This window comes from Egretta garzetta, unplaced genomic scaffold (genome assembly GCF_000687185.1).
Source record: "Egretta garzetta isolate BGI_Z169 unplaced genomic scaffold, ASM68718v1 scaffold64, whole genome shotgun sequence".
Classification (NCBI taxonomy): Eukaryota; Metazoa; Chordata; class Aves; order Pelecaniformes; family Ardeidae; genus Egretta; species Egretta garzetta.
Window position 1 is genome coordinate 1,705,288 of NW_009259596.1, and position 27,377 is coordinate 1,732,664.

General features: G+C 41.3%; 1 protein-coding gene across 1 annotated transcript in view; it reads right to left on the minus strand.

The window, feature by feature from the left end:
- Window positions 1–6,345: 6,345 nt before the first annotated feature.
- Window positions 6,346–27,377, minus strand: part of AASS (aminoadipate-semialdehyde synthase) — a 29,994-nt gene continuing 8,962 nt past the window's right edge. The window contains exons 13-23 of the mRNA XM_009638153.2: window positions 25,014–25,135; window positions 20,340–20,469; window positions 19,369–19,479; window positions 17,968–18,076; window positions 17,397–17,537; window positions 15,405–15,572; window positions 13,070–13,165; window positions 11,022–11,137; window positions 10,731–10,819; window positions 10,219–10,395; window positions 6,346–8,643 (exon numbers count right to left, since the gene is read on the minus strand). Of these exons, the coding sequence (XP_009636448.1) occupies window positions 8,525–8,643; window positions 10,219–10,395; window positions 10,731–10,819; window positions 11,022–11,137; window positions 13,070–13,165; window positions 15,405–15,572; window positions 17,397–17,537; window positions 17,968–18,076; window positions 19,369–19,479; window positions 20,340–20,469; window positions 25,014–25,135 (1,378 nt within the window). The 3' untranslated portion in view covers window positions 6,346–8,524. The remainder of the gene's footprint in view (window positions 8,644–10,218; window positions 10,396–10,730; window positions 10,820–11,021; window positions 11,138–13,069; window positions 13,166–15,404; window positions 15,573–17,396; window positions 17,538–17,967; window positions 18,077–19,368; window positions 19,480–20,339; window positions 20,470–25,013; window positions 25,136–27,377) is intronic.

Here is a 27,377-nt window from a genome sequence, read left to right on the forward strand (position 1 = left end):
TTAACACATCAGATTGAACACACACACCCCCCTACATCACCCCAGTCACACCTGGAGTTTACCATTAATATTTTCAGTTTTATACTTGGGGGGCGGGGGGGAATCTGTCCAGCCACTATATATATAACCGATCCCAACCGTTGCTCAGTCATTTCTGTTGCATATGACTTTACTGCGGAACTTTTATCATTAACAATGTGTGCCTTTTCTTGAGAGATTTCTTGTAATACGTTGTTATGTCTGGACTAACTTGATTGACTTTTACAGTGTTTCTAAGAATTGAATTGTGGTATGTTTTTTCAGTATTAGTTTTCAGCTTTACTTTTAACTTAAAATTATCATATTTATAGATGTTAGGGGAGTCTCAATTACAAACAAACTTGTCATGGTTTTAGTATTTGATTTATTTGCTGTATTTATAACAATTTACATTTGCTAGAAATATAACTTTTAATATAGTAGAATGTAAATAAAATACTGTTCTCCATAACATTCAACACTTTAAGACTTCAATTAGACATTTAGGATAGTAATCTGATACTTACTGTAAATACTGCTACTTCTGTAGTGATTCCATGGACCAAATTTATATTTATAATTGTAGATTTTTATATTTTACTACAGAGTCAGTTTTCTAGTTCTGTGTAATTGCCTTGTTAAAATGATGTAGTCCAGTATGTTTTTATTTTAACAAAGTCTTCTGATATATAATTGTGCATCTTAAGCAATTAACCTTCATATAGCTGCATGTGATTTTAACTTTTTGTGGGAAATAGAAATCATTTGTTTTGAAATGAGAAGTTTTTATGAGAATAACACCTGTACTTGGCATTGTTAAATTGTTTTTACCTATGGCATTGCAAAAATAAATATAAATATTCCGGTCTGTGCTTTAGCGGTCTATCACATACAGTAAAAGGTCTTCACTGCCCTATGAGAGAGCTTTGACTTACAAGAAGGACTCAAGGCTGGCCTGGAGATGGCTGCTCTTCCCGTGGAGTCTGCAAGTTCAGAAGACAGTTTTAGAAAACTTGACGTGGTGTTGTTTAATCTCTGCTTCACTTCCACCCATGCCCATAGTGTCCATGTTAGCTCCTGCTTTAGGCTCTCCCAGTCTGGTCTCCCACAGGCTAATGGGCTGCCCCAAGGCCTCCACCTTGCCTTAACGGCCCACGCGCGAGGCTTCTCTGTGCTGGCTTTGCTTCAGATCGTTCCTCTCCCAGTCTGGTCTCCCACAGGCTCCCAAGGCCTCCACCTTGCCTTAACGGCCCATGCGCAAGGCTTCTCTGTGCTGGCTTTGCTTCAGATCGTTCATTCAACTGAGTGTTGAGCTCTTTGCTGCCTCCTTTGGCAAAGCAAAAGCCAAACTCTGGGAAAACAGTAAAGCAAGTAACCTCTGCCAGAGCAAAAGCAAAACGTTTCAACTTGTCCACTCAATTATTTTCTGTAACCTTTTGAACTGGCAAGAAAAGATGCTGATGGTACTGAAGGTTGCAGCACTGCGGACAGTGGAGGGGCCTGGAGCAGAACAGATCTTTGTTTAAAACTAACTCAGGCCGTGCGACTACCTGTTTTCTCACTTTGGCTCATTCAGTTGCTGTGAGAGCAGAGATACGGTTCTGGACCAGAATGCCAAAGAAACTAAGTGGACAGTATCTTAGATGAAAAATAAGGATGGGAGAAGATGGACCTGATGTGGACTTGGAGGTTTTAGTCAACTGATGTCCTGAGGCAAGGGGGATGAGGGGTCTCAGTGTGTCAGCAGATAGATCTAGACCCCTTCAGCAGTGCGGGACTGAGGATAGGTGGAGCTGCAACAAAGGCAAAACCAATTTAGGTTTAGAGGAAACTAAACAGTGGAAACTTTAAAAAAGCCTTCTTACTGTTGATACACGGAATGAGTGTGAAGGTGCTAAACCAGGAGACAAAATGGCTAGCAGTAAAGCACACTTTTTCCTGCTGTTGTCCTCTTTTAAAAAAAAAAATCATATGGACAAAATAATCAAAACAATGCATTGTATAGTTTGTTTTGTAAAACTGTGTTAATGCGCTAATGCGCTTGACTGTTTCTCTGTATAACCACAGTAATGCAGTCCCAGGTGTTCCGGAGTGGCTGAATCCATTGGGCTTGTGGGCCCTGGGGGTTTCCTCTTTCCTGTCCACCAAAGCCAAATGCAGGGCCATGCTCCTGTCTCAGCCCAGTTCCACTTGGCAGGTCTGGCCTGGAACCCAGCAGGGCACAGAGAGTGGCAGCAGGATGCATCACACAGACCTAGGACATATCACACAGACACATAGGGTGCATCACACGGACACATAGGGTGCATCACACGGACACATAGGATGCATCACACAGACACGTAGGGTGCATCACACAGACACGTAAGGTGCATCACACAGACACATAGGATGCATCACACAGACCATAGCACAAGGCTTTAAAGAGCAGGCAGGACAGAGGGCAGTGATGAGCCACGGGGCACAGATGGGCAAGGGTACTGCCCAGCAGCCTGCTTACATGCACACATCCCTTTTTACCTCTCTTCTCTCCATTTCCCCTTCCTTATTCTTCCCCTTCACCCACCTTGATCCCTCTGTTTCTCCACCCTGGTCTCCCTGTCTCCTTGCAGATAAACAACCCAATTACCTAATCACCTTTTCTTCATGGGCCCCTGGTTTTGTTACATCCACACCCAAATGTGAAACCTCTGACGCTGCCACTCAGCTCATCTCAGCCATGCATGGTATTGCCAACACAGTTACCTTGGTATTTCTGGCCTTGCAAGCTTTTCTTTCCAAAGGGTCTCCACCAGCGCTGGGCCTTCCCCCACAGCGCTCCCCGCAAGTGAAATGCAGCCAGAGTTCATGGCGTGGTTTGCTGCATCCATCTGCTGCCCACTCTTGCTCTCTTCGGCAGTTTCCCCTCTCGCGCCCAGCGCATTCCCAGGGTCTGTGCGGGTAGCGCAGCCTGGGGTGTAGCCCCGTGCCAGCAGGTACCAGTACTGGCCACTTCAGTTCACAGCCATAACTGGTTGGTTGGATAATTCAGAAACAAGGGAACCTACTTTCCTGAGCCGAGACAGCTTTATTCAGGTTTTACACTTTCGGGTTTTTTCCTGTGGCCCTTGTCTATTTGCTAATTCTGAAGTCTGGGAAGAATGGGACTGAGATACAGCTTCTAAGTGCAAGTGAACTTACAATGTACCCCTAGCCAAGTTAAACACCTTTGAAAAACAGGATCTAGACTTTTTTTTTGTTATTATATTTGTGTCATTTTGGGGGTGGTAAGAGTTACAAATGTACAGAACAGGCCCATTGTCCCAAACGGCCCACGTTTTTATAACGCTGTTGAACTACACATACACTTTCTTCACAGCTTTCAGGCACAAAGTTGGCATACACAAAGGTGTGCAGCGATTGCTCTTTGAGGAAGGGAATATCTTCTTTTTCCAGGTGGCCAAGGGGGTTCCTCACTACTTTCTCTAAATCACTGGAGCTGACCGATACCCGCCGCTTACACATCTAGGCTGATGGGGACAGTGATATTACATAATTCCCCCCTCTCATTCCAAAAACTTAGACGCAATTTTTCCTTTCTTAACCTCTAGGGGTGCCCGGACGAGAGAGGTTAATTGTGATCTTATGGCCACTTGCAAACCATATTCCATAATCTTCTTACTGTATACTTCTGCTCTTCGCCACATGAGCACACAGCGCAAGAAACTGTAACACCCATGTGCTACGTCTCCAGCCTTTTCTTTAGGAAAACTGGCTTGTAGCCTCACATAACTTCATGCTTTTTATTTTGATACCTGCTATTAATGCATTTACAGTTTCAGATAGTCGTATGTACAAAGCCTTTTTTAGGCCAATCAATTCTACCATGCTTTTCAAGTCTCTATGGACCAAAAGCGAAAAAGGAATCCTCCTCTCTAAAATCCCATCTTGATATAACTGTTTCCCCCAACCTCAATGTTTTGCAGACATTTTAAAACGATAATCCAAGGAATCAGCTGTCGTTCGAGGTTTCTTCCAGAGATGTTTGTAATCACATTCATCATCTTAGCATGCTGACAAGTTATTTAAAACATAAGTGCTTAGGATAATCTCTTTACTCACACATATTGGTTCTGATCTAGAAAAAAATAAGAATCATAAAAAATCTTCTATAATCTTCAACCATGATGGATTACAGATTTTAATAAATGCGTGTCAGTTCCTCTCTCAGACAAAGGCCATATTCTAATTAATTTTTTTCTTGTAATCCAAGCTACAGACTCCGAAGACACGTAGCCTGTCTTTTCAAACTGGGTCAAGTGTGGAGAAGATGTTATGTATCTCCTGCAAGAAGCAGGATATTAATAAACAGTGCCATCTTAAGATTTTTCTTTTTTTTTTTTTTTACAAAGCTCTAAGTCGTGTGTGCCAAGGAAAACTTGATTAGTGAGCTTCCTCCTAAGAAATCATAGGTGCGTAGAGAGTTTAAAAAAAAAAGGCAACTTACAAACATCACCAACTTTTTAGCGATTGTGGTGTGATTTAATACCTATGGAAAAGCTTTACAACAGTCAGCGATAAATGATGGCTAGAAGTCATACAAGCTCAAGCTATCCGTGCAACAGTGTATTGGTTAAAGACCTTCGAAAACCCGTTGACTGAACCAGTTAGCGATGCTTTATCACAGGCCTGGCACTGTCCATCACGACGTCCTAGGATAACGTGTGATGTTTCAGACGGGTTGATGTTTTCCGTGGTAAGCGCTTACTTCAAGGCGAGTTTAGCCAAGTTAAACTCCTTTCCCTCTGTAATCGTTCTGAAGCGTAAGCAAAGCAGGGCTGGGGAGGAGAGGAGCAGTCTTGTCTTGTTGGGATTAAAGACAGAACCAGGAGCCCAACTACCTCAGGGAGTCTGAGGCGTCCTAGGTTACGGTCTTGGTTTTCACTGCTTCCCTGCGGCGAGGCTAAGCCCTGACCATCCATTTCTGTTCCACAGGTTTGTGCTTTGGTGGATTAGGGACTTCACTTTCAAAGGGACAAGAGGGAAGAGAAGTCTCTCAGGACGTTTGGCCACATTTCCCCTGATTCCCCTCTGTTTCCAATTGCATTCTTTCCTTCTTGGAACCAAAAAAGGAGAAAAAAAATCCTCCTTCTGCCTTACTGAACTCATTTCCTTGTTTTAGCAAAGTCACATCCTGTGACCCTGTAATTAGTCACGGTGTATTTGAGATGGTCTGATTTGCCTTGATAAATTCTGCTGGATACTCAGAGCTAAATTTCTTTTTTTCTCCCCCTCCTCATTAGTTTTCCAGCCTAATTACAACTACTTTAGCCCAGATTTTTTTCCCCCTTACACAGCTATTGTGCTAGGAGCGCATACCTTTTGTCCAGCAGTCACACTTTTGTGCTCCAGTCCCTGAAAAGGGATTTAATTCCCATCTACAGGAATATCCAGGGCAGAGAGAGTGTGAAACATTGAGGCAAGGAAGGGAGTCTGAGTGTAAGGGGGCTCAAGCACCTCCATCGCAGAAAGAAACTGGGATCTTATCTGTCATGAAGAGCTGGCACTAGAATAAATTCCAAAATGAAAAAATAAAGAGACACACAGTGACAATCTGTTCCTTGCAGCCTGATGTGAACAAACAGCTCAAGAGCCTTTCAGCCCAGGCAGGGGTAGCAGAAGCCAAACCACGTATTCAGCCGAGCAGGGCCCTCAAGCTGAAAGAGGCAGTGAGACACCAAGCTTTCACTTCTTCCTGGGGTACAGGGAGACATTGTACATCACCTGCTCTGTAGCTTAAGTAGTTGTCCGTGTGCCTGAGCACAAAACATGCGCTAAAAAAAAATTGCTTCAGATTATAGCTGAAGATGATGTCTAGGTACAGTTAAATATATGTATATAAATACATATATGGGTGTTAGATGTGGATGCTTAAACAATCCTTGAAAAGTCTTCTCTTGTGAGTCTAGCAAGACGTATGGAAAGGTATTTCATGTACTTAAGGGAAGTCCATGTGTAGACACCCTTTCAATAAAACCATCTATGTAAAAAACCAAATCCCATTCATACACATCTCATTAGACTCCAAAGATGACATGACAACGAAACACAGGTTTTCAGATTTATTTCTCAAGCTATCTTGTGTATAAGATACAATTATCTTTCCAATAATACGCAAAGAGATATGAGAAGTCTAATCTTCATATAAAAGCTGAGCAATGAATTCATTTAAGTCTAAACTTTGAAAACAAAGAGCATCATTGCACTGGGAAATAGAAATATATTATGATACAAAATGTTTCAAAAATAATACCAGTGTTTCTTGAAGAAAACACTCTGTAGTGCTCATTCTTTCTGTGCTCCGAAGAGATTACATACTTTTTAAAAATTCCAAATGTCTTTGCATACTGCATATCCTAGGCAGAAAAGCAAGCAAGGTGCACGCATACATACAGAATTGCAACTCCATGGTTGTGTATAAAGGAGGGAACAGAGAATTCTCAAGTGAAATCCTAGTTTCACCAAGCACTGGGCTGGAAGGCACCAACAGATACAAGTCTAATTTTAACCCTTAGTTGTAAGCCTCTAGTCTTCTGGGGGAAGGAGGAAGAGGCAGAGAGCGGAACATTCATTGCAGGCTCCATCCTTACCCCAGGTACCAGCCATCCAACAGACCAACAGCCTGTAAGGTCAGTGGGAAGCAAAGCCAGGATTTCATCCGATACTCAGAATATGCATGGCACTGTAACAGAATCCAAATTTGACAGTACAAAAGCATTCCATGGTTCAGTATAAAAAGCCCTCTTCATTGACAATAATACTCTGCCCTTCATCCTTCCTTTCCTTCTCCCTTTGGCTCCTTTCACCCTACTCTTTGTTGCAGTTGCTACTTCATTACATATGCACAAAGAAAACCCAAATCCTGAGTAGCAAGACTTGGAGGTCAAAATTCCCATCTATTGTTAGCAGCTGCTTTTCCTACCAGGCAGAGAGCAACACCTGGAATTCCAGCCCCTCGGGACCATGAGAATGTGCTTCTCAGGAAGTAAAAGGCTGTGCGTTTATCAGCAAAGTGCGCTTGTGAGAAAAGTTGAAAGCAGACCACTTCCAGCATCAGTATTCAGCTTTTGAAAACGGGAGCTCCAGACAGTTGCACAAGTACCGGTGCAAATGGTACCTGCCCACAGCATTGCATCTCACAGGCCCAACTGGTGAAGTCTAAGCCGTGCTTGCGTTGCAAGCTGGTGTAGAAATCCCTGAGCAAAAGCCACAGAAGCAGCCCTGAACTGGAAGGAAGCAATTGCTGTTTTGTCAGAGAGAAGCTGCCCTAGGGCTAAAGTTCAATCCTGGGCTGATGCAGCTACACTGCCGCTAGAGCTGGGCTGGTGGGTCAGTGCAGCACAGCACTTGGCATCAAATGCGCTGGTACACTGGCAAATTCTCATCGGTCTAAAGTGGCACGGTATTGAGTAGGTAAGGATAGGCTCCCAAATGAACTCTTCAAAAGCATGGTAGCAAAAGGACAGAAGCTAATTCAAAAAGTAGTGATTTAAACCTCTAAGCCTACTGCATTTCAAAGCTGCCTGTAGTAGACAGCCTATTCCCTTTGTAACAGCACTTAACCTGGACGAGGCACACAGTGTAAGTGGAAAGAGTAAACATGTCATTTGGAGCGGCTTCTAAGCACATTATCAGCGCTGCATTTCAGAACGCCCTGCCTAGCTGCAAGCGGAACGCCAGTGCGCCCCCTTCACTGCGCAAGGCAACGCCTGACAGCAGGTATTTCAACGTATGGCAACCAGCTTCCGCTCTGTAACGGGAAAGGGTAAGTTTAACTCCCTCCCTCCTCCAATTAATTGAAGTTTACATTCATAAGAGAGGGGGTTAAGATCTAGATTTCAAATATTTAACAATTGAACATTTTCAAGACTTAACAGGATCTTATTTGCTAGTAGTGCAGAATTTCTAAACTATTTCTTGCATATTATTATTGTGAAAACATTCACAAACACTGTTAAAAGGGACAAGAAGACTTAAAATTGAAGTATCGCTTTCATCTCTGTTATTCTGATAAATTATATTTACCACATGAACAATCAAACTTAATCAATGGAATTCATTAACCAGATTTTTCCACCACAAAAGAATCCACTGGTAGATTTTTCTTTCAGCTTAAATTTGTCTCAGTAATAACCCGATACACTTAGAAGATAAACTCTATTAATAAAAAAAAAAAAAAAACCACCACCAAACCCTCCTGAGATATTTTAGGAAAGATGTAAGGGAAGATCTGATCGATGCTGAAACACGTACATGAAAGCGTAACAGTTTTAAGAGGAAAATACCACAGTTGATGTATCTGGGTATCTACAGTTTCTACATCCAAGTCAGGTGACCGGTTTTATGGAAGGCATCATCCGTGTGTGAAACGGCAGGTGCTGCCTTTAGCTGGTCCAAACGGAGATTCTCCAAGGGGAGGGCGGGGAACCAAAAAAAGCCAAAACCCAATTCAATCCACTGCTTCCAGTTACTGCCTGATAACGCTGTGAGTACTGTACACAATGCCTTCTGCCCGAACACGTTCAAGTATTGGTCCGTAAACATTCTTTGTCAATGGTATAACCATACCTTTGGCATCTATTTCACCTGAGATAAAGGTAGGAAAAAGAAGTGTTAAGTGCTGTACTGGCTCTGTCCAGCAAAGCTTTGGCAGCGGGGGCTGCGGGGCGGCCTCTGTGAGGAGAGGCCGGGGTTGCCCCGCGCCAGACACGGCCGGTTCCAGCCAGCTCCAACCCACCCCACCCCAGGGCACGGCTGAGCCCCTCGGCCACCATGGCGGTGGTGCCTCTGGGAAACAGATTTAAGAAAGGGCAAAACACTGCATGGCGGCGAGGAGTGAGGAAGACAGTGTGAGAAACGGCCCTGTGACACCAAGGTGAGGGAAGGAGGTGGGGAGGAGGTGCTCCAGGCACCGAGGCAGAGACTTCCCTACAGCCATGGAGACACCACGGTGGAGCAGGGGAAAACTGTGAGGAGGAAAGCGCAGCAGAGGGGAGCTGTTCTGGGCTGACCACAGCCCCCATTTCCCCACTCGGGGCAGAGGGAAGAGGCTGAGGAGTCAGGAACGGAGGAGTAAAGTTGAGCCTGGGAAAAAGAGGTGGGGGTGAAGGTGGTGTTTTGTCTTTGTTTCTCACTATCCAAACCTGGTTTTAATTGGCAATAAACTGTTTTTCCTCAAGTTGAGTCTGTTTTGCCTGTGAAATAACTGGTGAGTGATCTCCCTGTCTTTATCTCAACCCATGAGCTTTTTCATCTTATTTTCTCCCCCTGCCCTGCTGAGGAGGGGAGAGAGCAGCTGGGTGGGCATCTGGCAGCCAGCCAAGGTCAACCCACCACAAGTAAAAATATCAATTTGCAATTATATAAATGTTATTTTTTATATTTTTACCTACATATATATAGATGCAGATTTATCAACCTTGACATTATATTCTCACACAGCAGCAGTACTGTATCAAAGAACAAGGGAAAAAAGTTTGAAATAGTAATGCACACAGCTTGAATTTAATTTATAGAGCTGTGGAACCACAATTAGGTGAAAAGCATCTAAACTTCAAAACTTTTTTTCTGCTTTTTTAAATTACAAAAAAAACCAACCAGCCCCAAACCCAAAATTTTTGTTCCTTCCAGTTAGCCAGAAGAATGAAGTTCTAAAGATTAAGAGCAACCAAGGGGAAATCACACTACTTCTTTAAACATGGTGATGACTAGACAGAGTCTGCTTGTTTATATATACACACACAACACGGTCAGGTAATACACCCCAAGCCTCAAACTTGATCAGTCTAAAAAGTAGCAGTGGAAGTCACTAGTTTGTTCATCACAGGTATATTTTAGCCAGCTTCACTGTGGCATAATCAATGGTAATTTACCATACCAAAGGTCCCCTCTACATCAGTGAAACACTCAAGATTAAATTACTAAAAATCTCATCAATCAAGAAGTTAAGAAGAGTCACTGAAACATCCAAACATGCAGATTAGAAATTCCCATAAAGATGACAGGAAAAGTTTGATTAAATTGAAAAAAAAAAAACCAAACCAACAAACAAAAAAACCCACACACATGCATACACTTCAGAAACACTACACATCTGCTTTCTACAGGCAGGAAGATCCAGAGTGATGAAATACTTCTGCTGAAGCCTGAACAGTCACTTACCATCTAGAACCATCTTAGCAGCAATAGCTGTGGGGTATCCTACTGTTTTAGCCATTGCAGAATATCCGTTGTTATCACCATAGACAACCAGATCGATAAATTTGTCTTCCAAATGACCAGAAGGATGCCTGAGACCTATTTCATTTCTCATAACAATCATATCTCTCTCTCCAGCACCTAAGAGAAAAGTACACAAACTATTCAATACTTGTATTTCAATCATATCAAGATGAGGTTCCTGGTGAGCAAGGCACTATGCATACACAGCACACATATCAGGGAAGCAACTTAAGATAGGGACTATTAGCGAGGACAGAATATTAAGACGAAACAAAAAAATGTAACAGGGAAAGAAAAGGATAAATTGGGGGAGTAGAGAACATCATAAGACATTAAAAAAACCCTAAAATGCAGGGGTTTTAATGAATGTTCACAAACCAATCTAATTAAGCTGATAAGAGATATTGACTTGTTCCACTCAAAGCCATGAAAAAGAAGAATTTCTCACATACCAAAGGGCAGCTTCATCTCCATGTGCTTTGCAAGAGCCCCCACAATGGAATCTGCTGCTGGAACTGGTTCATCTCCCAATAAACCTAGCCTGGCAGAAGAAATGAGACAGACTTATACCACTGCTTATCAACAGATTAGTCTCAGTTTTGTAATTTCCAGCTTGTTTAGCACACCAATTTAATAGTCTCAACATGGATCAAAACAGGTAGAATTGCAAACCTTTTTTTTTTTTTTTAAAAAAAAAAAAAACAAAAAACAAAACACCTTTAAAAATCACTGGAACATTTTACCATTCCACTGCCTCCAGCTGACTTTTGTCCTTTTCCAGTTTACTGAATACAGCTTCTTTAAGAACATGGTACTCAGCAGGCGGCTTAATTCCAACCAGTTTGCACATGAGCTCTTTCTGTGTTAAAAGAAAAAAAAAAAAAAAAGTTCCTGAAGGCCTGACATCTGTTCCCACTCCTTTCAGTCAAGGTTTCAAGAACCCACTGCTCCACTAAGCTCAGTTAATATCCAGGACTTCTGAGAAGACAGGTTATGCTTACAGGGGAAGTGAGATAGTTTGAGATTTTTAATCACAACAAGTGAGAATAGGGGTCATCTTTTCCTAAAACACTTTGTACCCCACCACTCAGCTGCTTCCCCCTACTTTTTAGTCTTATCCCTTCCTCTGGCAGAGAAGAACGAACATAGAAATCTGCATGAACAAGGAACACTGGGAGGATGTTAGGATGAAAGAGAAGCCACTTGGAGACAGCCAGAGAGTCAGGAACTTAAGGCTATTTTTTAGCTGGTCTAGAAATGGAGAATGTCCCTTTCAAAAGGAAAGAAACAGACCGATGACCTGAACCAGGCTCTGGAAACCCTGGGAATATTACCAAAAAGCTTTCTGAAGATTTTTGTGCATATCTGAAAGCCATTTTGTCCTATCTAGATGCTAATTACTGCTTGCTTCATTCACAGCAAGACGAATAAACAGAGCTATGAACACAATATGAAGCAAGCAAGAACTGCAGAGTCTGTTTAGAAGCTCAGGGTAGCCTGTCTCCTCTGCCTCCTAGGCAGAGTAGGCAAAGGGAAAGTACTAAGATGTAACAACATTGCTGAGACAAGGTTTGCAGTGAGACTAATGAGTTTATAGTTATTTTCACAGATTGCATGGCACTGTATACTTATTCATTGAGGCTAGAAGGACTGGAAATTCTAGCCATCTTTGCAAAGAAGACTTGAAGATATCTACCCTAAAATTTAAAGTGCACAAAAATAATCTCAAAAAAAATAAAATTAATTCCCATACGGCAGCCCAAAACACCTGGAGTTTGGGAAGATGAGCAGTGCTGTATGTTAGTCAGAGACAAGCAAGCCTGGGCCTCTTCACCCGGTGCTTTCTTCGTTTTGAGAACACTCAAGACGTTCTTAACTTGAAATAATGGCATCATCAGAAAAACACCGTGCTATCCTCAGACAATCACACAGCGTAAGCCTGGTGTCTTTTTCTAGATTAATGCTTATAAAAGCACAAGGAAGAAAACAGGAGACAGATCTGAATTTTGTTCATCTGAATAATAAACAAAGTCACTCTCTCAGGGATTTGCAAAATGGAAAAAAAATTTCTCACAAGACAGACAAACAGACCTGACAAGTAATAAGCTGTCTGTCAGTTCAGCTCTCTTTACACCATACCGAAATATGAAATTCCCTGCTTCGTCCACAGAGACAACCAAAATATTGATTGTCAAATGTAACAGCAGCACATCATAGGCTGTGATTAATATGAAGTGAGGCATCAGTAAGCAAGACAGAAAAGCAGCATAACAGAGACAAAAAAATGCTTGTACAGACTTTTAACAGAAAAAAAGTATTTTAATATACCCTTTCGGGGTATATCTCTTGACACCCTAAAAAATACTTTTACACTGAAGATCATGAGCCAGTACCAATATGGACACTGCAAAACCACAGCACTGAGGGCTGGATTCTGATTAACAGAAAAATTAAGAGAATTCATAAAAACATTGTACAGGACCTCCGAGGGCCATCTAGCCCAGTGCCTTACTTGAAGCAGGAGTACCACCAGCACTTAAGTCAGCCATGGCTTTGTCTAGGTGAGTCCTGAAAATTTCCAGTGCCAGAGACTCCACAGTCTTTCTGGGGAACCTGTTCCAGCACTGTATTACATTCCTACTGAAGAAAATCTTCCTAATTTCCAGGAATAAAAAGCAGAGATGACCAGGATACAATACAAGATTCCCACTTGTAAGCATACCCAAGCCTAGCAATAAGAAAAACAGTAATAAAACAGAGGAAAGACGGCAGAGTAATCAGAGTAACTCACCCAGGTGAGAGGTGGTGTGGTTGAGCTTAGCAAAGGATAAGGATCTGGGTTAATTAATCCAAGTTTTACAAAGCCTCCCATAGTTTTGGAGTATCCCTGAAATAGAAGAATAACACAGTTAAAAATAATAATCCCTTGAAATGGAGACAAGTATTTCTCCTTGGTTTGAATGTCGTGGTAGACACAACCGTGGTAGTGTTAAGCATTATTCCCACAGAAAGACAGCCACGATAACACGATGCCAGCAGGGTTACTGCTTCCGAGCGGTCCCTTCCCCAGCCACTCTCCACCCCTCCCTCTACTTTTTCAATACCCTCTTTAATGACTTATTCTGCCATCAACACTTCCATGGCAAGTAGCATTGGCTCATGAGACCAAAGGGCTAAGCTGGCCAGCACTAGTTCAAACTCCAGCATGTCGTTACGGACAGGGTTGTTACAGCCAGCTGGCCCATAAACAAACTGCTGAACACAGAGAGCCCAACCCTGAGCTCCGCTCACCCTGGTTTTAAACCAGTGTGATTGTATACATACCAGATAAACTGATTTTAAAGATAAGAATCCTGTGTGATTGTATCTTTCCTTCAGGAATATCAGAGAGACAACCAGGACGGCAGTGGAATGGTATTTAAAAAGAACTGCAAAAGCTACACGATAAACAAAGTCTCAACTGGTTTCTGCTTATTTTTGTTTGTGTCCCATTAGCGCTCCCACCCAGCTGCTGGATACCTGAAAACATTTAGTTGCAAGTGACTAGAAACACTGTAAGAAAGCAGAATGGTAGAACCAAAGCACCCTCAAAGAGGGCTAATTATGATTAGGAGCCACCTCCACCAGCACTAGGTTACCAGCTCAGAGGGCTGTGCAGCGAGATCCTTCTGTGACACCTCTATTTGAATGGACTCCATTAGCTATCTGAACCTAATCTATAAAAGGCACTCTGAGGAGATGTTGGCCTCCGCACTGGACAGATTGCTTTCTGCTCTGCAACACAGCAGCATGTGCAAAGGGCCAACCTTAACTTCTGCCTGCTCAGCCCTATGGTCTGGCGTGTAGATGCCAGGCAGGTAGAGGTATGGCAAGCCCTTCCATGCAACACTACCAACACCACACCAACCCAAAGTGAGGGGCCTGCTTCAGGGATTCAGAAAACAGCACTAAACACAGAAACGTCATTCTTGCAGCACACTGATAACAACTTTTCATGTCACCCTGACATTTTTGCTTTTCCTTGTGCTAACACTTATACAAAAGAAGAAAAATTTTACCAGGCACCAAATGGAAGAGTAGATATTGTCAAATTAAGATTTCATGACGAGATAGATGCCTTCCACGTATTTTTAGGTTCTGAACACGAGACTGTATCTAGACTGACAAAAAGAGAGCTGTTGCAATTTGTAACCCCTATTCCACCACACTGGCCTTCCATCTTCTGCTAAGGAAGCCTCCCTCCCTCCCAGAAATAAAGAAAAAATCCTGTTGTATGGTGACAGAAGAATTGAGAAGGAAAGGACATACACATTCTTCAAGCCGTGTACAAAACAACAGTAACTTCAACCTTGACATAAACCTTAACTCAATAGACATATCACGACATCCATAAAAGCTTTTTCAAACCTTCAGTATTGTTTTAGGTTTATTCCTTCTTAATGTATATTGACCAACAAAATAATAAAAAAAGAAATCTGAAAGAAAAAAATACTATGTTTTGATTCTGCTTTGTGCACCTAACAAATAAAAGGAAAAGAGAGTATCAGTTAGAAGGAAAACACTTTTTACTTAACTGACCAAAATGTTAAAGCTGCTCAAATTCAAGATTTCCAGTTACTTAATGAAAAACTTTCTTAGTTTGATGGAAAACCATAATTTTCTGTAAGATTTTTACATTGTGGTTTTCACAGGAATATAAACAACAAACTGTAAGTTCAAATTCCTATCAACTTTAAGAGAATAGATCAATTCTTAAAAATACATGACAGCTACACACATCACAAAAACCCATCAGATTTATTTACTTTTAAATCCTCTATTGATCTGACATCAAATACAGAGCCAGAGAAAAAAACACATATACAGACTACACAAACCAACTGATCAGCTGCCTAAAACAAGTAAAACTATGTTTCTGCTTTGCAATAAACACCTGTTAAATAAACCAAGTAAAGCTATATTAGAAAAACAAGAGAAGTGCTTTGAGTTATCTCACAGTTGGGATAGCAGAGAGCTCATAAATAGCAAGTACAGAGCTACAAAAGGCTGACTTTTAAATACACTGTTTTCTTGAAATTAGAAAATTCATCTCTTGAAGAAAACAATAATTAATAACAACAACTTACTTTGTATCTTAAGGTGCCTCTCAACAAAGTGCGAGCTGTCTGAATACCATACGGCTCAGCGTATTTTGTACTGTCTCTGTTAGGAAAACCTTCAAGATTTAATCCTGGGAAAAAATCCATCGGAGTAACAGACTCGAGTAACGCTCCTCCAGCTGGAATATTGATAATCTAAATTTTGTAAAAGAACAGCAATATTATTTCTGTGCAGTGTTATTTAATTTATTTTACAACAGAAAAGATGAAGTATGCTCAAAAGAGGAACAATATGCTTAGAGTGTCTGGTGCAAAGGCCCAATCTATATGAAGCAGTTGTACAAGCCATTTAAGCACATCCTGTGATGGAGGAGCATGCACTATGTCAGCCATTACTTATCAAAGGGCTAAAACTGGCAGGTTCCCATTTTACTTACATTACTGTAATTTTGGAGCGCCTCTCCAAACTACACCAGTGTTCTGCCCATAGGCTTCCTGTTTGGTTCAATTTTCTTATGGGGGAGGAGAAGGCAAATGTACACAGAAGGATGGGGGGCTGTTTCTTTTTTTTTTTTTCTAAAGATTAAAATACATCAGGTGATATCACACTGATATGAAATTGCTGCCCATGTGTATCTTTTCTTGCAGCTACAAAGCACAGGGAGAAATGCACTGTTGAAGGAAAACAAAATAAGGTTGGCTAGTTCTATTATCTCCCAACCAAAGCCTTGAACCCCGCTTCCTTCAAGCAGCCGATGCACAGATCTGCTATGCAGCATCAGTATAAACTCATTTTGTGACTTCTGAGCAAGGGGGCAAGGTTTCCTTCTAGAAGAAAGACTAAAGCAGTGAAGTATGCAGCAATGCTGAAAGATCTTACTGTGTTTGTCAGGCAAGACACTAGTGTGGAAGAATCCCACACCACGGTCAAAGACAGCTAAGGATTTAGTGGCAAGGAGGAAAAATTGCACCATTTGCTGACAAGCTCACAAAGTGCTCTCATAATGAATCATTCATATGCATGATCTAATTTTTCGTAGCAGTGGGTGAACCAGGTCAGAATTAAATAAGAAACATTCTCACATTCTCGAAGACACTTTCATCTGAAACTTACAACTATGTGTTGTTGCTTTTTAAATAATGATCCCATGTACAATCCCTGAATTCCTCTCGTCTTACTACAATAAGAACATTAGAGCACCAAAATGTCATGATAAAACATCTCAAAAGATTTCTCAGTTTTGCAGATCAAAAAGTTTAGATAATTAGCTCAACTTTACAGTGGTTATACAAGGCTCTCTCCTTGACATTTGAAGAGCCCCTGCTTAGTAACTACTCAGATGGGACTGATCAAACAGAGGACTGGAAAGCAGAAATGTGATAATGGCTTGCAATAGCTTTGCACAAATCAGTTATGATCTTTCCGTAAAACAGATGCAGTGACATTTGCTAGGTTAAGTCTACTCTAATGACTCCTGCACAAACAGCAAACCAGAGCTTACATAAAACACATCAGAAAGCACTGTACGCTTTCACAAAACCCACTCAGTGGGTTATTGGTATCACAGATTGCACCAGAAGAAATCAGGAGTTCTGCTGTACACTGTGCAAGTACAGAATAAAGCCGTTTGGTTTACAAACATGACTAGACAGAAAAGCAAGTAGAGGGATGCACTCTCACCTTTGTTTCACACAGCCAAAGACAGGGCAATTAAGTGGCAAAAGCAACACACGACAGGGTTGGAAGCTGAAGCCAGAACACCAACCTCAATCCAGCGCTTTGGTCAGTGCTCCGTCTTTGCAATCAGTTTCCATATAGCAAGTAAGAATTAAGCTGGCAGCAGCCAGGCACCATCACGCTCCAAACGTAGGATTAAGTGATGTATGCAACTATGTAACGTGCAACTGACTGTCACTGGCGTGAAAGTAAACACAGCACCTTACAAATCCCAATTCCCTCCTTAGCCCAATACCACCTTCTTTGTCTGGCTTTAAATGGAAGTGTTAGGACTACTTCACCTCTCCATTTTTTAAATACGTAGCAGACTGAATTGTATTCAGCAACACTCCTTGTGGACTCCAGCTGAACTTGTATCTCAGAGGATTGTCAGAGTGCTCTGGAGCTGGTAGGCCACCGCAGAAAGATGTGTAGGATACAACCTGTCAGATTTATCCACAGAAAAGAAACGATGAAAAGACAACAGAATAGTATGATGCAAACGGTACAGAGCTACCCTGCAGAATCCCCAGTATGTTTTAAACTTTCCATTGGCGTTATCCCCCAAATGGGCCAAATTGAAAGAAGTGGACAGGGGAAATCAAACGGATTTCATTGAGCAACAGTGTCAAGCTGTCACACTGCAGGCACTGTCCGTAAAGGAAAGGAAACCAAAACATACGCTGGGGCAAAGCCATCTTAGTTGATGGTCTCATCAATTGGTTTAGCTGACACCAAATTCCAAGCATCAGAAAAAGTAAGGTGTCCAGAGCCTGCTACACATCGGTGACACACCCAAGAACTGGGTGGTGTTAAAGGAACAACTTTACTAATAAAATCTTGGCAGAACTATGCACTACCTGCCAACCTTACCGTAGCACCAACTTCTTTTGCCTTGTCAATGCATTCCATTGCCAACATATGGTCAAGACCAGGATCCAAACCCATTTCGCTGATAACGGTAATACCAGCAGCTTCCACACTAAAAATAACAGAAATGCAGAGCTGTCAGAATATTGACTGCTATTGGCCTTTTAGTCAAGAAATCTGCCCAACTAAGGCCCAGTGAACTTTCCCAAGCACAGTACATTCTGGGCTCTGTAGCAGCTTGTGGAAAAAAACAGAAGCAGGTGTTAAAACCTGAACAAATGTTTAAGAGTCATTCTAGCCTTGGTTTCTCTTACTTTGCTGCAACATCTAGGGGCTGGTGGAAAAAGAAATTCCTACCAGCTGCTCCATTTCCCACATTCTCCTGTACAGTGCTATTATTCAGGAAGGCAGGAATTCAGAGGACAGCCACGGGTCAGTGCCCTAAACAGCTCCTGCGGGGAAGAGAGATCGAAAGGTCTGCTTTCCAGAATTACAAGCGTTTGGATTTTCTTTAACAGTTGCCCACACTCCCAGAGCAGCTCATTTATCACCACAAACTGAGGTGATTTATTTTATTTTCAAAATCACTTTGTGTTTTGACAAATGAGAAGAGTAGGTTTTTTTGGGGTTGGGTTTTTGGTTTGTTTTTTTTTTGAGAGCGTGATATGACCTCTTGGCATCACAGCAATAAGGGAAGGAGAGGCCCCTAAACCTCCCTCGTTGTCTGCAACACTGGTTCCCTTTTATCTTTTGTTGAGACACAACACATACAATTCTCATCTCACTCACTTGAATTCACTTCAGAGTTTCCATGACTGAGAGGAGCACCTAGATGAAGCTCCATGCCCAAAATGACCTCCAATCATACAATAAGTGGGACAGAAACATTAGAATAGTTAGAACTGTCACCAATTTGAGACTAATAGAGCGGGCCTGTCCAAAAGAAGATGGCATGAAGGAGGATATTACTGTAGATAAATAGGCCAAGAATAAGTTTTTATTAGGGGAACGTGAAGGAGGACAAACAAGCTTGCTGTCACTGCTAGAACAGGACAGCCCAGCTGCTCAGTTTGAATATCAGCTCAGCTCAAACATCCTAACAGGTTTGAGGGGAGAGAAGACACATTAATGTGGAATAAGACGGGCCATGCAGAAAACTACGTTCCAGTGTTTAGAGCACTAGTCTGACCAGACTGGGGTATGCACTCATTTCTCCACTCTGCCACAGCCTCCAATTGTAACTTTGAGGAAAGGTACTTAGTCCTCTGTCATAAAAAGGGAAGGAGAAAGAACACAGAAAACAGTAATTCATAGTAAGCGTTGCAGGGGTAACGGACTGCAAAATATTCAGATAATGCACTAAAGAAGGAAGCAACACCAGGGAGATGCTACTCTCATACCTACCTCTCCTGGAGTTCTTTCATAGCTGGTGTTAAGTAGCTGGCTGTTACCAAGTTCACTTTGTTGTCAATACATTTCTTAGCAACCAAAGGATGTGCTGAATATGGCAGCAAACTACAAATGAGAATTATGCAACATCAAAATCCAACCAGTTACTTATGCTGTCACTGGAAAGACACTCACAAACGTTTTTAGTGTGCCTACAAAAAGAGCTCAAGTAAATGCAACAGTCATACCTGCCTTGCCCTGAGCAGTTTCATACCTACAGAAGTGAAATGCTACCCTATCAGAAGAGCATTGTTGTATGCACTCAGAACAGGGCGCAGGACAATAGGGGAGTCATTCTTTAGACAGCATCTTTTGTCGCACTTCTCTGTAAAAAACAAACCACTGACCTCTTTTCAAGGCCACCTTCAAAGAAGATGCAAAACTGTAAAACCATCCTTGAGAAAGCTTGCATTACAATGATTTTGCTGAAGCACTTTGTGAAAAACATGCTTTACATGGAAAGGAAACAACACTCCCGAGGTCCGTGGCAAAAGGGACAAAATGGCAAGGACTACAAGGTCATTTCCTTCCCTGTTTCAGCACTTGGAAAGAGATCTTTCTTAATGGGATATTCAGGAGAAATGACCGAGATGTCAGAATTTTTCCTCCTCTTGCAAACACGCAAATTTGATCCCAGGAACACATACGCTCGTGGACACAACTGGCCCCTCACACTAAGAAGGCTGTCCACGTAACTGGTGAACACTTCTAAAGAGATGCTGCAGCCAAAGCCCTTTTCAAAGTCCTGATGCCCTACTACATGAGAAGGCAGTGGCCAGTTACAACCTATTTGCATACATAAATATGACCCCAGTTCTTGGGCATTAAAAAAAAAAAGTTACCACGTTGATTTAGGTCAGTGGGCTAGGAGAAAGAAGAAGCATGACTCAGGGTTGAGTTTATCATGTTTTACACAGAATTCTGACCTGATCACAAGGTCATGTTTCTTCACCAAAGAGGACAGCTTTTCCTCATGCTTAATGACATCCATATGAACTGAAGTAACGTTGCTGTATTTTTTCGTCAGTTGTTCAAGTTGTTCCTTCATGACAGAGGCTGTTGTAAAAGTAAAACACATCAACTGTTACCTAAAGATGAAGTCCAAAGCACTCCCATGTATAATTTTGCTCTACAGACACCTCCTTCTTCCCAAAGAGGAATAGTTGCATGGACATTTCCCTTCATTAACAGTTGAAGAGAAATTGGGCATAAAGCACCTTACTTCCCCTAAAGTAGTCAATTTTATTATCAATTGCCAGTGTCAAGTCATAGCAGCTATAACTCAAGAACAAGAATCTACAAAGAATACTTACTCCCAGAAGTAAAGATCTACTCACTGCTAAATTGTGTAATGAGAACAGATTTGTAACCTATTAGCAACTTTGTGGCTGTACTTAAAATAAACAGAAGTTTTACCTGCAGTTTTCCTACCAGCAGACTAGGTCAACACAAGTTATTTATGCAAAACTAGAAGTCATCTCCCTTCTTTTCCACTCTATGAAGTAGGTCTAGAACATGAGATAAAGGACTGTTAAACCCATCTTTGTGCACTAGGGCACCCAAGAACCCACTGGCTCTCTTGCATCACATGCACGTGTCCTCCTGGCATGGCTTTCTACAGCAGCACTGTCTACATTTGCCAGGTAACTGAGCATCAATGTGGTGGGAAAACAGATAAACTAAGTAGAAAGAAGCATGCATTCACACTTAGGTGTTTTTTTAGAGAGAGGGAAAAAAAGTCTGCTGAATGAATGCAGCTCCTATGCAGAAATGTGTCGCAGAAGTGCCATTAACTAGTTACAAACACCCAACACTTACTATAGGCTAAGCAGGGTTGTGATCCACCCCAAAAGCATACTCCCATGTCTTTAATTCTGACCCCTCATGAAAACCTGTGGCAAGGTATATACTTGGTTTTAAAAAACATACATACTGGAGGTTTAGCCTTTCCCATCTCAGATGAACACTACCACTCTTTCTTAAGCGTCAAAATGTACTGAAAAAGACTTTACAAAGTTTTCAAAGAACAAGTGACCAAACCACTGATGGAAGGATAAAAGCAAATTCTTTTGGAATCTTTAGAAATGCACTGTTATCTTGGATCTAGAAGCAGATCAATTAAAGAAAGTGTTTGAGGGTGAAGAATGCAAATAACAGTCACCCAAGAGGGGCACTTGAATGTGTACGTTCAGGCTCGAGAAAAGTTTTAGAGAAAGATCACAAGAAAGCGGCAAGAGCTTCTTTTGATATAGGAGAAGGCAGCTCATCTGAACTAGAACAATAATCCTACCATGCGAGGTCTGGGAAAAATAAAATAAAGATGACCAGCAGAAAAAAATATAGCATCTACTATGCCCAATCAAAAGTACCACTAGCCCATTCCGGCAGACCAGTATTTTTTCTTGGAAGATAGAATATTAGTGGCAAAATTGTTAAGGGTAGGGAGTCAAAAGGATCAGACAAATGGAAAGCTTTAAAAAGCAGAGAAAGAGAACCAAAATTACAGTAACCAGTAGGAACTCAATGGCATCCCACACAGAGCACTACAAAACCAAGCAGCAATTTTTCTTTTCCTTATTTATTTGGTGGACAATCACACAATAGACTTGATCTTCATGCTTTGATGTGGGGGGGGACATCACCCCTTGGGTCTACCAACCCTTACTTAAATGAGACATCCAGTGGTCTGCTCAGCAGAACAACATGTAGGAGAAAACTAGAATGCCAGAAACTCACATCATGGTCCAGGATGTATTAAACACTATTGGCATTCACGGTCTCATCCATTTGCTGGAGAAGCACAGCACAACTAGAAAGGTAGGGGGAAAAATAAAAAAATAACTGCCTACCCCAAAAAATGCCTTTCCTTGCAGGTTTACAACCCCTTGTGAAGCAGAATAATTAAATAGCATCAAAACAGGCAGGGGCTTTGTTCTTGATTTGACTTTCACATGGAAATACAGAAAAGGCATGCCTGGTGCTTCCCAATTTAATGAAATACTGTGTTGCACTGACTCCTGAGGGAAGATTGCAATGGAAAAACTGTATGCTCAATGTGTTTTAAAAGTAAACTGGGTTTGGATCTTGAGGCCTAAAGTATTTTAGGTTACTATGCAGTACATATTTTCTCCTGGTTTTAAAAATGGTCACTTCTCTAACCTGGCCAAACAAATGCAAAGGTGAAGTACTGAATCCGGTTTTTATGGTAGTAGCTATTTCTGCAAAAGCACAGACTACTTCACTGAAAACCAAGAAGTGGACTAGAAGTCCAGGAGGTGAAAAAGGCTAAAGAGGAAAATTTGGCTTTCTTTTTCAGGTTGTGCTTCGTTTAAGTCAGACAGGAAAACCTTAACTAGTTTTAAGGTCTTGATGAACATGCAGGTTCAACACAGCTAACAGATTCTGTAAACAAACACGTGCCCAGAAAAGCTTACCCCAGCCCTCATTCCATGCAACCATACATTTATAGATAAATCTGGTTAAAAAAGAAATCTTTCAAAACTCTGTTTCTGTACAATTTAACAAAATTCCTGTTTATAGCCAGGAGGAGCTTAACAGCTTAAAGCAAACCAAATTCAAATCACTCACCATTTTTAGCATAATAAAGATAAAAACATTAAGCTTTTGCTTAGGCCAAATATGACTAAAAAGCCCAGATTCAATCTGAATAGTTTCAGCATCTATCTATGGCTTAGTCCTACCAATCCTGCATATGCTAATACTATCACTAAAAGAGAGAAATCCAGTCTCTACCTGCCTCCACTTGTTCCTTCCTATTATCTTGCTCCTACTGCCATCAGCACTTACTGTTACAAGGAAAGCAGAACTGAAAAGGAGATCCAGGTTAAAGCAACCAGTACTTGCCATATCTGACTGAAAGTGAATTGGTTTCCCACTCTGGCTCACCACGCTGCCAGCAGAAGGATGGCAATGGGAACACAGCTAGAGGAAAGGAGTGGGCAATGAAGGCAGCAGGTGGGGCATAGGCTTATGGAGAATTAAAAGCATCTGTGCATCTAACTTAGGGCCTTATTTCCTTGTTTTCCTTATTTCCTGGTTTTTGTCTGTACTGTAGAAGCTACCCAGATAAGAGGCACCTCTTGTGTTTGCACAGTGCTTGGCAAAACAGATCTTCCAGTTCACCTGGTTTCCCTTACTGCTACTGTATTGCAGGGACTAGATGCAGCCTCCGTACTGACGAGGGGATGGACACTGCATGCTGCTGTAATCCTTCCCTGTTCATTGCATCAGGCAGTGATAATAACAAGGGTGTAGCTTCCTTAGAGTTCCCCTCTTCTTCCTAGTACATCTTTTCCAAGGGGTTAAAAGTTATCACCGCAAAGGCCAGCAGAAGCAGCCAAGTATGAAAGTAGCATGAGGGGATGTCCTGGTTTCGGCTGGGACAGAGTTAATTTTCTTCCCAGTAGCTGGCATAGTGCTGTGTTTTCAATTTAGTATGAGAAGAATGATGATAACTGATGCTTTAGTTGTTGCTAAGGAGTGCTTAGACTAGTCAAAGACTTCTCAGTTTCCCCTGCTCTGCCAGGTGCACAAGAAGCTGGGAGGGGGCACAGCTGGGACAGCTGACCAAAGGGATATCCCACACCACACAGCATCATGCTCAGCAAAGCTGGGGGAAGAAGGAAGGAATGTTCAGAGTGATGGCATTTGTCTTCCCAAATAACCGTTACACGTGATGGAGCCCTGCTTTCCCGGAGATGGCTGAACACCTGCCTGCCCATGGGAAGCAGTGAATGAATTCCTTGCTTTGCTTGCACATGTGCAGCTTTTGCTTTCCCTATTAAACTGTCTTTATCTCAACCCATGAGTTTTCTCACTTTTACTCTTCTGATTCTCTCCCCCATCCTACCATGGGGGAGTGAGTGAGCAGCTGGGTGGGGCTTGATTGCCGGCTGAGGTTAAACCACAACAGGGGAAAAAAAACAAACCAAAACAACAAAAATCAACTGAAATACAATGGTAAGTTTGAAAGGAAACCACCTCCCAGCAAAGTATCTTTTAGGCAATGCAGCCTGGGTTTTAAATCTGAAATCACAGAATCAGGGTAAAGTCAACGTTGAGGGTACAGAAAGGTGTTTTTGAAATGCCCAGCCTGAAATATGCTATAGATAAAACCAAAACAGAGGAATAAACAAGCAGGCCTGTGGGTCTGCAGGTTTACCACCACAATACTGGTTATAACAGCAGAGGCTTCGCTCACGGACGTCTAGAAAAACAATTTCATCTTCTTGTTGTGTGAGGCTGAAAACACAGCCAAGCACCAACAGAAGTGACCAACTAGCTACAAAACCAATCCCAAGCCCAAAGCAGGTTAAAAGGAAAAATACTTCTAATTTCCCTATAGGTTACACATGCAATCAGTAAACTTTGCATGTGGCTATGTCATTTTCAAATAATTTTTATAAACTTAAAATGCTCAGAAAGCTACAAAATGCTTTTCTGCTGTGCATAATAGTAAAGATTTTCTTTATCTGTTCTGAGAACCAGATCAATTTATTACTTGTGATGAAGGTTCTGCCATGCTAGCAGGTTTAAATAAGACATAATTTTTCAATAAAAACAAGTGAAGTCTTACATACCAACTGTGATGTCAATGTTGGAGTCTCTAGTGAGATATTCAAGTACAGGGCCGGAAACATAGCCAGATCCGAGCAATAAAACCCTCTTCTTATTACCCATCTTCAGCGACTGAGCGTATTCCCTAGGAGGTGTTACAGGCAAAATTAAAAACCACACAGAAGAAGGAAACTGTAAGCTGCTAAAGCGAACAGAGTAAGTATGTTTTAGTAAGTCTACAAAACAAGAGCTCTATTCAGACCAAGAGTCAAGTTCCTGGTTATCTAATCCAAGACTGAGCAATCACTGTCTAGTACTGCTTCCATTCTTCTGCTGCATAACTTCTAGTTTCTTTCCTCTAATATAAACATGATCAAATCCATCAACGTTTCCACTGCGTCTCCAATTGCTACTGGCTGTTCAACAAATTTTTCCTCGATTGTCATTATATTTTTCCCAGTGGCCAAATTACTGTAACCTGACCATTTGAGGACCACCGAGCTGTCTGTGTCATGTTGGGCAGTCAGAAAGGAATCCCAGGCTCTGTTGAAGTACACAAAACATGCTGGTGAAAACATATTTTAGGTAAGTTATACTAGGTTCATATTACTACATCATAGCTAATGTTGAACATAACAGCTAATAAAATGCAAATAAAAGTTAATGCCCAATTAAGAAATCCTGTTTGCAGACAAGAACTCAGATTTGAAAACCATCCCAGAGTTCTTCAACCAAGTTTCTACTGCTCTCCTAAATAAATTTAAGTAGCTCTGCTGTTGACTTTCAATATAAAATTCATTCACATCAAATTTTGCGTTTCTTTTTGCCAACCAGCATAACGTAGTTCAGCTTTTGTTTAAATATGCTCTTATAAATGTTTAAATTATAGTAGGAAAACACATGTTGGTTGTTTATAATTATTTTTCCTCTTAGCTTAAATTTGCTTTAAGTTGTAAAATTAGGATTGTAAAACCGTCTGAAGTATCGTCACTACGCAGATAACTATCAAATAAAAACAAATTTCTTAAAGCACTTCTTATTGTTGAAGAAAAGGAAGCTGTTCATTGCCCTGTTGTTTAACCTAATTAATGAAGATTGAGGTTTGGCTTTTCTTATCCCATATCCTGGCAACAAATTTCAATGAATAGGTAGGACCTTCAAAGATACAGACTTACGGGAAACTTTGTAAGTGTATAAGCAAGTTCCTCCATTTCCCCTTTATCTACTGAGAGTTTACACAGGCATACACTGCATTGTGGATTATGCCACAAAAAGAATCCTGACCTCTAGCTGACAAGCTCATATCCACTTCGCTTCAAGCTACTGTCCTTAGAAGAGGACTAACCATATGTCTACTAAATAATGCTTGACTCAGACCTTTTTGGGGCTCTACATGGCATCCACAAGTCAATTTTCAGTTGTGCTTTTTCAGTTCAAAAATTATCATAATAATGAAGGATGGTGTTGCAGCCTGCCAGAGCAGTACCTAATGGCATGACAAGAAGAGCAGTATCGCATGACCTAAAGCATGGCAGGAAGTCCCAAGTACATTTGGGGGAATGAGGTCTCAAACAATAGTGTTGAAAGACAACTCTGAGTGAAGACAGTTAAATCAATACCAAATACACCCATACCATCTGTCTGAAGCACATTCCAGCCTATTAACTGTGAGTATTTGCAAAGCTTGTATTACTCTCCAAAATTCCAGATGTTCCATCCTCCCCTCTTCTACTTTCAGGCTTAATTTTTTTTTTAAGTCATTCTTTTTAATTCATTAAATCTGAATGGGATGTACCAATGTATCAGCTATCTAAATTATTACTATAGATTACTGTACTTTTTGACCTTCATACAAGTTTTACAGATTTTTTTTTTAAAAAAAGTTAAATCATGATTTAATCCATTCACAGAAAGCCTCCTAAACCCATCATATCCTTTCACATGACAAACCCAAGGACCTTCCTCCTACTATTATCAATTCTAATAGAACATCTTTCTCGACAGCTATACCCTCATGGGAAAGGGAAGAGAAAGAATTCCTCTCCACCCTTTACATATAGGGAGCAACAGTGGTATGCGGGAGCTTGAGGCAACAGTGTTGACAAAGGGGAGACTTCCTGTATGAAAGAAAGCTGGATTTTGCAATTTATTATAAACTTTTCCAGTGTCTAGAATGAGATCACACTTGGATCAAATATAGCCTGTCTGCTCTACGACAGGCACAAACATGAGCTGCCAAATGACCCATCAAGAGTAGGAGCAGAAGCCACACAGTCCCAGAAAAGAACATTTCAGATTATGCCTATTCTCTACATACAAGTTTAAATACTTCAGCTATACTAATCTCCATGAACAAATAACAGTAATATTTAGAGGTCCACAGTGTT